This window comes from Pelodiscus sinensis, chromosome 1, assembly GCF_052426305.1.
Source record: "Pelodiscus sinensis isolate ZL-2025 chromosome 1, ASM5242630v1, whole genome shotgun sequence".
Taxonomy (NCBI): Eukaryota; Metazoa; Chordata; order Testudines; family Trionychidae; genus Pelodiscus; species Pelodiscus sinensis.
The window spans coordinates 304,296,309-304,307,383 of record NC_143052.1 but is presented as its reverse complement, the minus strand read 5'-3'; the positions used below and the strand labels follow the sequence as shown (position 1 = coordinate 304,307,383).

Below are 11,075 nucleotides of genomic sequence, written 5' to 3'. Positions count from 1 at the left end.
CTTTCGAAAGAGGAACTTTCGAAAGAAGGCGTTCTTCCTCGTGAAATGAAGTTTACCGCCATCGAAAGAAAAGCCACGTTCTTTCGAATTAATTTCGAAAGAACGCGGCTTGAGTCTGGACGCAGGGGAAGTTTTTTCGAAAAAAGGCTACTTTTTTCGAAAAAACCCCTGAGTCTGGACACAGCACATGTTGAAGTAATTAAAAATTAAATGAAATGAGTTTTCTCAGATCTCAAAATAAACTGATGTTTTCCACATGCCTGGTCATCATTTTTCATGTATTTAAATAGATTAAAAATTAATTTTAGTACAATTCTGATTTTACAACCTCTTAAGATGCCTCTCTTAACATTTTCGTCTTGTTAGTCTCGATTAACAGGGAAGTTGCCATAAAGAAATAAATAATTATAATTTTATTGCTCATGTTATTGCTAAGTAATGCTCATTTGAAGAGAAGCACAATGTTCTGTTTAAGCATATTGTAGCCTTTTATTTTATTCTGAAAAACATTTGCTTGATGATAATTGGGTAAAGAATAATGATTTGCAAGGGGACTCTGTTTTTATCTTAGAGGTAGAAAAGTGAAGGCCAAATCTGGGGCAAATGGGCCAGGAAGCTTCCAGAGCTACAGTGGAAGACATCTGAAGAACATTTCCTGTAGTAACAAATCACTGCCTACGAGTAGGGCAGTGTTGTCTGTTTTAAAGTACAAAAATTCTGAAGTAAAGTAATTATCCTTGTTTAGCAAATTACTTAAAGATGCCAAAATGTTCTCAATTCAACTGATTTTAAAAGTTTTCAAACACTGACATTATCATTACCTCCTTTAGCTGGGGTAGGCATGGTAATCAATACATTTTTATTTATTTATTTATTTTGATTTAAATAGTTCAAGAGACACATATCGAAGACTCTATCTGCTCACTAACAATGTAATTAAATCTCAGTAGCTTGAAAGGATCATCACAACAGTACCTCAGCCAACTGGACATCTACAGAAATGCTTTCCCATGGAAGCAACATTTTCTGTAAAATAATGAAAATGAGCTTCTTTTAAAAACAATGAGTCTTTCCCCCTCACGTTTAAAATGTTGCTAGTGAGGCCACTAAACAGATAAAAATTGATAGGGAACTACTAAGAATGAACAATCTGAGGTCAACTGGGTAGGGAGTCATGTCCTCAGTGGAGGCCTGAGGGGGTATTTACTGGTACATTACATGGCCTGCTGTGGTCTATGACTAGTGAAATAACAGATCCTAGCTGGACTCTGGTATAAACACCTTTAATTAATCAGAATAATACTGTTCCTGTAGGTTTGATATTGAAAAATACAGAGCATTTTCTGGACAAAGGCAGTTTATGTAATTAAAAAAAAATAATTTGCAAAATAAGATCCCTTTAAGGTGAGTCATATAAAAGTTTATTTTCTTCTGAGTGTTTGAGATAATAGGATGGTACAAATTAAATACTTCTTTTATGCTTAATTGGGTTCATTTATAGGAACTAGTCCTGTTTATTAGTGTATGTAGGTAATACGCAGTGGGGGATAACAGGATCACCAGGCCTCTGGGACAGGTGTGTGTATGTGTGTGGAGGGGGGGGCTAGGCAATGGGTTTCTAGGGGTACGTCTAGACCACAAGCCTCTTTCGAAAAAGCCTCTTTCAAAAGAGATCGTCTAGACAGCCACAAGACTTTTGAAAAAGCGATCTGCTTTTTCGAAAAAGAGCACCCAGGCAATCTGGATGCTTTCTTTAGAAAAAGCCTTGTTTGCGTTCAAGAACGCCTTTTTTTGAAAGAGCTCTTTCGAAAAAAGGTGTTCTTCCTCGTAAAAGTAGGTTTACCAATATCTAAAAAAAAAGCCGCGTTCTTTCGAATTAATTTCAAAAGAACGTGATGGCAGTCTAGATACAGGTAAAGTTTTTCTGAAAAAAGGCCACTTTTTTCGGAAAAAACTCCATAGTCTAGACACACCCTAGAAGGGTTGGCACCTCAGGTTGATGGGGGCAGAGCTGTGGCAGCCAGCCCTCAGCACTACTTGAAGTGCACAGTGCTGTCCCCCACACCCTTCAGCCTGCCCTGACTGGTGCTTGGAATGCAAACAAACCATCCATGCTGTCTGTTAGCATTTCCTCACTGAAACAATATACCTGCTCATACAGCTATCCATGACTCTCATATCAGTCACATAATTTATAGCTAAGCTAATTCAGCAGGAAGAATAGAACAAGACACGAATCTGTAGTCTTTTATTAAGGAAACCTCCTTTTGTCTTGAATCCAAAGAAGAGGTACAGCACAGCTAATGGCAAGACAGGTTTCTTCACACAATCCCCCAATATGGCAAAATTCGAATCTAGAAAGATACAGAGTAGCTCCATTTTAATAGTCCATTTGGTTTGTGGCCTCTCTCTGCACTGCCAATATGTGTGTCAGTTAGTACCAAGTGTGAGAGCAGTTCCATGAATTGGTCGTTTGTCCTCTGGGAATTGGAGTGAGATACCAGACAATAGCCTTATCTATGAAGGGGAAGAAGGTAGTGCGGGGTAACCAGAGGTTGTGGCATTCAATGTTTCAAACAGAGAAAAGGGAACAAAGAAGAGAAGAAGAGCTACAGAGATGCAAGTGACAACACAAACCACCGAGTGCACGTTAAAGTTCATGGAAGACCAAAATGAGATGCTGATGTGTCTTATCAATATTCAGAGTGAACAGAACCAAAGGATTCTCAGTCAATATATGCAGAAATCTTTTCATAGCAACCCTCCTTCCATAGCCAGGCATCATCTTCCATGGCTGCACATGGAAAATTCTTTATCCAGCAACCCTCTCTTTACACTGACACATTCATTTTCAAAATCAAGTAAGTTTTTTTTCCCAGCAGACTCCACTTCCTATGAAATCAGCTCTGACTTTAACAGCTGGATGTTAACACCATTGTGAGGTTTTCCAGTAACTCTTACCATTCCTTACCTCCAAGCATTTGATTGAAAGACATCACTAAAGACAAGAGTGATGTAGGTTTCCATGAGATTATTTTGTGTGATCCAATCCCACACCAATCTCTTGGGGTGTGTCTAGACTGCAGGCTTCTTTCGAAAGAGCCTCTTTTGAAAGCATCTTTCGAAAGAGGCTCTTTCGAAAGAGCGCGTCTAGACTACAATGCGCGGATCGAAAGATCGATCCGCTATTTCGAAAAAGAGCGTCCAGACTGCCGGACGCTCTTTCGAAATTGAAAGCCACCCGGAACTGCTTCTGCCAGGGCATGGGGGCAGCATTTCCTTCCGGGTGCTGCCTGCCTGCCCTTTGCAGAGACGCGTGGTGAGAGGGACACTCCTGAACACCCGTTGCTCTGCTCCTGCAGCTGCCTTTCCTGTCCCTTGAGGAATTTGGCAAGGCATCGCAGTGCTGCTTTGGAGTGCTCAGCTTCCTGGGACACCCCAGCAGCTTTTTTCTTGTGAGGTTTTTCTGCTTGCAGACCCTTATTTGTGGCATGGAGCCAGAGCTGCCCCTGGGCAGGCGAGGGCCCCACACCACCATACTGCAGCTGTTGCTGCATCTTCGTGAGACAATCATGAGGCTCCTTCCCGAGCTGGACCCAGACCAGAGGGACGAGGGGTTCCCCCGTCCGGCAGCCACACTGCCCTTGCCTCCGAACTTTTTCGTGGACAGGCGTGTTTGGAGGTTTGACACCAGCTCTGACTGGTGGGACCGGCTCGTGATGGAGATCTGGGATGACCAAGACTGGCTACGGAACTTCCGCATGAGAAAGACCACTTTCCAGGAGCTGTGTACCTGGCTCGCCCCTGCTCCGCAACGGCAAGACACCCACCTGCAGCCCGCCATCCCCCTGGAAAAGAGGGTCGCCATTGCCCTCTGGAAGCTGGCAACCCCCGACAGCTACCGCTCCGTGGGACACCAATTTGGAGTGGGGAGATCTACTGTCGGGGCCGTCTTGATGGAGGTAAGTCATTGTCTGGGGACAGTCACAGTTTGGGGTGGGGGGAAGGGAGACTGTCAGGAAGGGCCAAGTGGAGTGGGAGTGGGAGTGGGAGGGAGCTCCTCCACTCACCCTGAATTGTGGGGGGGGGGGGTTCTGAGGAGGGGATTCCCGGGCTGTTTGTTTGAGAGGGAAGGTGGGCGGTGGGTTCTCCTCCTAAGACATAAGGCACCCCTTCTAACACTTTGTTGTCTGTCTCGTTCTGCAGGTGGTGAGGGCCATCAATTCAGAGCTGCTCAACAGGCTCATCTGTCTACCGGATCTGGACAGCGTCATGGCCGGCTTTGCTGCCCTCGGCTTCCCCAATTGCGGAGGAGCGCTCGATGGGACACACATTGCCATCCGTGCACCGCCCCTTCGAGCAGCCCAATTCATAAACAGAAAGGGCTACTTTTCTATGGTCCTCCAGGCCCTGGTCGACCATCGTGGACAGTTTTCGGACATTTGTGTTGGGTGGTCAGGGCGGGCACACGATGCCCGCATCTTCAGGAACTCGTACCTGTACCGGAGGCTTCAGGCAGGAACTTTTTTCCCCCATCGCCAGTTTGCGGTTGGGGATGTGCACATGCCGGTGTGCATAGTGGCTGATGCCGCCTATCCCCTGATGCCGTGGCTGATGAAGCCCTACACTGGCCAGCTGGATGCGAGCAAGGAGCAGTTTAATGCTCGCCTTAACTGGGCTCGCAACCAGGTGGAATGTGCGTTTGGCCGTTTAAAGGGCAGATTCCGGTGCTTGCTCACACGCCTCGACATGGGGGAGACCAACATCCCCGAGGTGGTGGCCGCGTGTTGCGTCCTCCATAACCTCGTGGAGAGGAAAGGGGAGGCCTTCCTACCAGGGTGGGGGAGAGCTGCTGATGCCCAGGAGAGGCTCTTTGCCCAGCCCCGGACAGCTGCCATCCGCCAGGCTCACCGGTCTGCAGTTGGCATCCGGGAGGCCCTCCGGGAGCAATTCTCCAGTGGAGGCCACTGAGTGCACTGAGGGGCTTCTGCCTGGGGACTGGGCCCTGGCCCCCAATAGAAGCTTCCCTCCACAACCCATCTCCTGACCCAGTTTGGACACATCACTTACACCAGGGTGTGTTTCAAAATAAAATGTTCTCTTTACTTATTTATAATTTTGTACATATAATCAAACAATGTGGCAAAATAACAAAAATTTTCTTCATTTTTGTTGTTGCCAAACTATATACAATAAACAAACAGTTCCTTTAACCCTTTGTTTGTGCTTTAACTGGGGTGATGGGGGTGATTGAAACCTGGAGGGGGGAAGGGGCCTGGAAACCTGGAGGGGGGAAGGGGATCAGGTTGAACGGGGCTTGGCAGATTTCCCTTTCCTGCCTAGGCCTCGTGTTTGGGGTGCTCCCCGGCTACGGGATCGGGTGATGCACCTGTCGGTTGGCTGGCTGCTGGGGGGCTCTTGGGACGTGGAAGCCTGGGGGAGAGGAGGGCCAGGGGGAGAGAGGGGCTGGGGAGCTGGGGGGGCTGGGGGAGAGGGAGGTCCAAGGGGGGAAAGGGCTGCTGTTGTGGAAGGGGGGTTTGGTGGGGTGGGGTCATGGGGTGCTGGAGGAGCAGGACCAGGTACAGCAGCAGGCAAGCCGCTGACCTCCCTCAGGGTGGCGTACAGCACCGTGTGCTGCAGGACCAGCTCATTCATGAGCCGATCACGCCACCGCTCCTCTGCCTCCGCCCTCTGTAGCAGGATGGCGTTTGCTCCTGCACAGCCTCGACGTGCTGCCGGAGGATGTCGGCGTAGACACGCCTGTGTCTGCGGCTCCCATGTCTCCGAGGTGGAGATGGAGATGGAGGTGGGGCTGGGGTGCTGCGGCCCTCTTCCACGGCTGGTCCGGCTGTGGAGGAAAAGAAGAAAACACAATCAGTCCTATAAACTGGACTCTGTAGCACTTACAATACTAACAGGATGGTTTATTAGGGGGTGAGCTTTCCAGGGCCAGACCCACTTCCTCAGATCAGAGTAACACGGCTACATTTCTATCACAATCAGTCATGTGTGCAACAGCTGTCCAAAAGGGCATGCCCTCTCCCTTGAGACAGGGGAAGCAGACATTCTGAAGGTCACACTGTGTGTGTGTGTGTGACCTGGGCATCAGCATGAGCATGACAGGTTTCCCTTGTGCATCACCCACTGTGCACCCACCCACCTACCTCCCCCCCCCCGGGTGTGACACAAACTCACTGTACTCACCTGCTGCTTCCTCTCCCGCGCCAGATGACGCCTGGGAGGCCTCAGAGGTCTGGGTGACTGGCTCCAGGGTGAGGGTCGCCGTCTCCTCGGTGTCCTCCTCCTCTGGGCCCATGTCCCCGTCTCCAGACTGCTGTAGCTCCTGCTCTGGAGCGTCCACCACGGGGTCTGCCAGTCCGGACTGCACGAACCGCCGTGGTGTGCGTGCTTCTGCACTGCCACCCAGGATCTGGTCCAGCTCGGAGTAGTAGGGGCAGTAGTGGGGGGCTGCCCCAGAACGGGAGCTCTCCTCCCTGGCTTTGGCGTAGCCCTGGCGCAGCTCTTTCACCTTTGAGCGCACCTGGTCCTGGGTGCGGGGGTAGTGGCCCTTCTGGGCCAGGGCTTCAGCCATGCGGCCATAAATTTCGGCATTTCGCCGCCGGCTTTTGAGGGCCTGTAAGGCCTCCTCCTCTCCCCACAGCTCCAGCAGGCTCTTTATCTCTGCGCCGGACCAGGATGGTGCCCGGCGCTTGGAGCCCTTGGCTGGGTCCCCAGAAGGCTCGGAGGAAGGGCCAGGACGCTCTTGGGGCTGTGACATGCTGCAGCAAGGTCGCCGTGTGCTCTGGCTCCTTGTCTGCAACAAGTGGCTGTGAGGGTGCGCCTGTCCCTTTAAGGAATGGCTGCAGCCAGGAACCACAGACGTGCAACCCATGGCCCAGATTGTCCACCAGGGCTTGTTCCTGGAGGCCAATAATTTCGAAAGAAAGGGCTCCCCCCGTCCAGACTCACGTTCTTTCGACGGATCTCCCTCGAAAAAGGCGTTCTTCCTCGTGAAACGAGGTTTACCGCCGTCGAAAGAAAAGCCGCGTTCTTTCGATTTAATTTCGAAAGAACGCGGCTTGAGTCTGGACGCAGGGGAAGTTCTTTCGAAAAAAGGCTACTTTTTTTGAAAGAACCCCTGAGTGTGGACACAGCCTTGGAAGCCTGAAATATCTCTTAGGTTTCATGGGGATGCCTCACTCAGGATGACAAGTTTTCAATTTTGGTGACTTTTGCATGTAGACAAGATTTTTGTCACCAAATCTTTCCAGTGTAGACATAGCCTAACAATATGCAGGTGTGTGTTTATGTGTGTGAATGCACACATGTGTGAAGGGCTTGAGATAATAGAGAGAGTTGGGTGACCATGACTGAGACAGAGCACAGGGAGCTGAACTAGGACTCTATTTACCTAGGGAGCACATTTGTGCTACATGCAGGTATAATCTTTGGACACAGATATTTTTGTGTGTGGTCTTACTAAAAAAAATTAAATGAACAGCTATTAATTTTACTGCACTAATGTAACAGCAGCAAACCCAGTGGTTACACTGATCAAGTTCGACACAGTTAATTAATTTCTTCATTTAGATGGTACATTGCTGGAGGCCACCTGTGTTACCTCTGAGTGGATTGATGGAATTTGCTCTGATTGGAGAAGCCAAGATTACACAGACTCTTTAGCAAGTGCAAAAAGGGACACTATATTTGCTTAGCTGGGTAAAGGCAATAGAGCATAGTGCACTTGTGTTTCTCTTCTTTTTTCATTATTACTGCTTCCCATTTTTAATTTCCCATAGAATATCTATGTTTTGGATTATTTCTCCCCTCCAGCTGTATTACATTGCATTTGTCCAGGGTCACTCTTCCATTTTGTGGAGTTTCATACATTTGCCATTTTCTGGTATCTCCCTTGGATTTTATGACTTTTCAAAAAATAATAGGCAGCAGTATAATAATGTGGCTTGCTAATTCAATCTGGACTCACTGATTTGGATATGTATATACTTAACACATATACTTTCCCTCTCTACTCATTCCGATTTATTTTTCTTGTTTACTTCTATTTAAAAATTGTCTTTATCTGTGACACCAATTCTGCGACTATATTTCCCAGGAAGAGAATTGGAGTAGCAAAGCTTTGGTATTCCTGGGCAGATTGGTGAGTCTGTGCCTGAAGAGCTTGACATCTAAGTGGACGAAAAAGACAATCTCTCACTGTGTGCATACAGCACTAGCACTTTGGGGCCCTGCTAGTAATTGGAGTATCCTGTCATGCAGCTATCGTAATACCGATAATGTTAAACTGTCAAACTAGTCTTACAGATTTCAGAACTAAGTAGGCTAGTTTATATACATTCTAGCCACCCAAAAACATCCCCTCCACCTCCAACTAACCCGACAGCTACCAACCAATTCAATGTATGAGCCAGGTTTTGAAATGCTGTGAGACAGATATTTCACAAACTGGCTTCTGAGTCTTGCCGCCATTAATCCTACTCCAGATGTTTGCTTTGTAACCGAGAAAGCCTAAGAAAACAAAAGGTAGTGATGGGGCATGCCAAAAAGCAAGCGCCAAGACAATGCTGAAATTCGACCAACCTCATGCAACTATTTAAACAGCCAGACTCTGTGAAGGAACTGAAGAAAAGAGCAAGCTTTAACAGCTGTGTGCAACAGTGATATCAAGTGCAAGGGATCACCTGCATGGACTGCCAGATTCCAGTACCAAGCATTTTAGTGCAGCGATCCCCAAACTTTTCACGTCTCACTCTCCCTTACTCCTGTTCTTCTCTGCCCCACCCAGGACCTGCATTCGGGAGCTGGGGCTGGGAGCAGGGCTGCAGATTCTGGGGGGAATAGAGGTGTCATGGATAGGAGTAAGGGGGTTAGGGGCTGGGGCTGGGAATGGAACTGAGCTTGGTCAGGTGCTAGGCTGAGCTAGAGGGGGTTTGGGCTGGGATCCTGGAGGTCTTAAATGTAAGAGAATGCCACTAGCTAAGGCCCTTGTTTCACCATGAAATATACCGTTCTTAATTCCAGTTAAAATGCTAGTGAAGACAAGGCAGTTGTGGTTTTCACATGAATTAGCAGAGACTCTGGAGTCTTTAACTGGACCTGCTAATGCATATGAAGACAGGGACTGCTTGACTTGATTAAGACTTTATTCCTAGTTTCAATTTCAAATTGTTCTGCTAAAGATTGTTTTGAGGAAAATGACTTGCAATAGCAAAAGAATTTACTCAAATGTTTTTACAATTAAAGGGGATTGTTTGTCTGTGAACTGGACTAATGGTTCAGTAAGGAATTAATGCTACCTGTTCTAGTTAAGTGTGTCAAGATCTATATTTGGAAGTGATGATGAGTGCATGTGACACTCACTGTTCTCTAACCAAACTGAGAAATAAAACTAGGCAAATTTGCAGTTAAGGAAGAGGCAATAGCAGCAAATAAAGGTTAAGGGTTTTTCTCTCCTATCAATGGAGCAATTACAATTTACATCAAGTAAAGATTTGCCTCGGAATCTTAATGCTGGCAAAAATGGATCTAGAAAACACGTCAGACAATTTTAAAATCAAGATTAGGCACTTAACACTTAATTTGGTAGTCAGAAATAAAATCACAGGAAGAAAAATATAAGTTACATCCTACAAATGACTCATCTTATGTAAATGAATTGAATGTTTATCAAAATTTTCTAACCACTTTTTGAAAAAAATAAATTACTTCAATCTTTGTTTTCTGCAGTTTCATATAAGTGTTCCACAAAGTCAAGATTTCTTGCAGAGTAGCTTCAAAATAATAAAAACATGTAAGAACAAATTTACTGTACACAGAGCAATGCAATTAAAGGTTGCTTCATTGTATTCAAATTTTAATTCAACTGACTCATCCCTAATAAAAAACCTCTTAGATCCCTCAAACCATCTGTTCTTAAGCAAATTAACTCAGTGAATAGCATGAAAAATTTTAGAAAATGTATAGTATTATCTTTTTCCCCTTCATGTAATATGCTCCTTCTCAGCCAAGTTTTCTTCTTCTGAACCACTTCAGTTTCCTCTCAGGCCTGGCCTATATTAAAGAGGAAAGTTAAATTAAGATATGCAACTCCAGCTGGAGTTGAACTATTTTAAATTGTGTTTTTGGCCCATCCACACAGCAGGAGGTTGATGGGAGCAAACTCTCCCATTGATTTTCCTTACTCCTTGTGAGGAGCAGGACTACCGGCACCAACAGGGGCACCCTCTCAGTTTGAATTAACGGGTTTTCACTAGACCTGCTAATTAGAATGCTAGAAAAATGACCTCTGGAGTGTCAATTTTCTCCGTAGTTTAGACAAGCCCTCAATGACATCTGAGCCTCTAAATAAGGCAGATTGTATGCTGCATGTAAGAAGGAAGTACCGATATACTCTGAACATCTAGCATGGGCCACTGTCAGAACACAGGCAACTGAGCTAGATGGACTTTGGTCTGACCCAGTGTGGTCTGTCTTATGATCTTACCATAGTGAGACTGTGTGCTTGATTCAAATCCTGTCTAGTATATAGAAATTGGATTGTGATTTTTGTTTATTTCTTAGATAGCTAACTTTGATCTGCACACTATTATTAATAGCCACTTTATTTTTCTAAGGTGATAAATCTGTTTTATATTTTTTCACCTAAAACAGTGTGTTTGAAGTGCAAAGAGAAATCTGCTTAAAGACAGAGGTTGGTGCATTGTCCTCTCCGCATTCAGGGAGGGGCAGACTGGGTGATAAACATACGCTAGTCAGGCTTTTGATCAGGCAAGCTGATACAGCTCTTGAGTCCTGAGTACGGGAGAACTGGCTGGAGCTTCTCTATTGTTAGTTCATGACTGGTTAGAAGAAACATTCATATAACTGCAGGTGGGTGTGTCCCCACTTGGGGATGGCTGTGTAAGTGCAAGACCTGGAGATGATTGTAGCTTGTCACAACCTCACAGCTTGAAAGGGGTTCCAGATTAGTAAAACAGATGGCATAGGGGTACCCCAGTTCCAGGTTGCATCCCAGAAAGTCCATCAACATGGCCCAATATGAAACTTTGCCACCC

The 11,075-nt window shown here is 46.3% G+C and overlaps 1 protein-coding gene across 1 annotated transcript; it reads right to left on the bottom strand.

The window, feature by feature from the left end:
* Positions 1–5,651: 5,651 nt before the first annotated feature.
* Positions 5,652–7,146, bottom strand: LOC149525793 (uncharacterized). Its single transcript, XM_089777620.1, has 2 exons — positions 6,205–7,146; positions 5,652–5,848 (listed from the first exon to the last, which is right to left on the bottom strand). Exons 1-2 carry the CDS (start codon positions 6,890–6,892, stop codon positions 5,652–5,654), a joined length of 885 nt encoding a protein of 294 aa, XP_089633746.1. The 5' UTR covers positions 6,893–7,146.
* Positions 7,147–11,075: the final 3,929 nt, after the last annotated feature.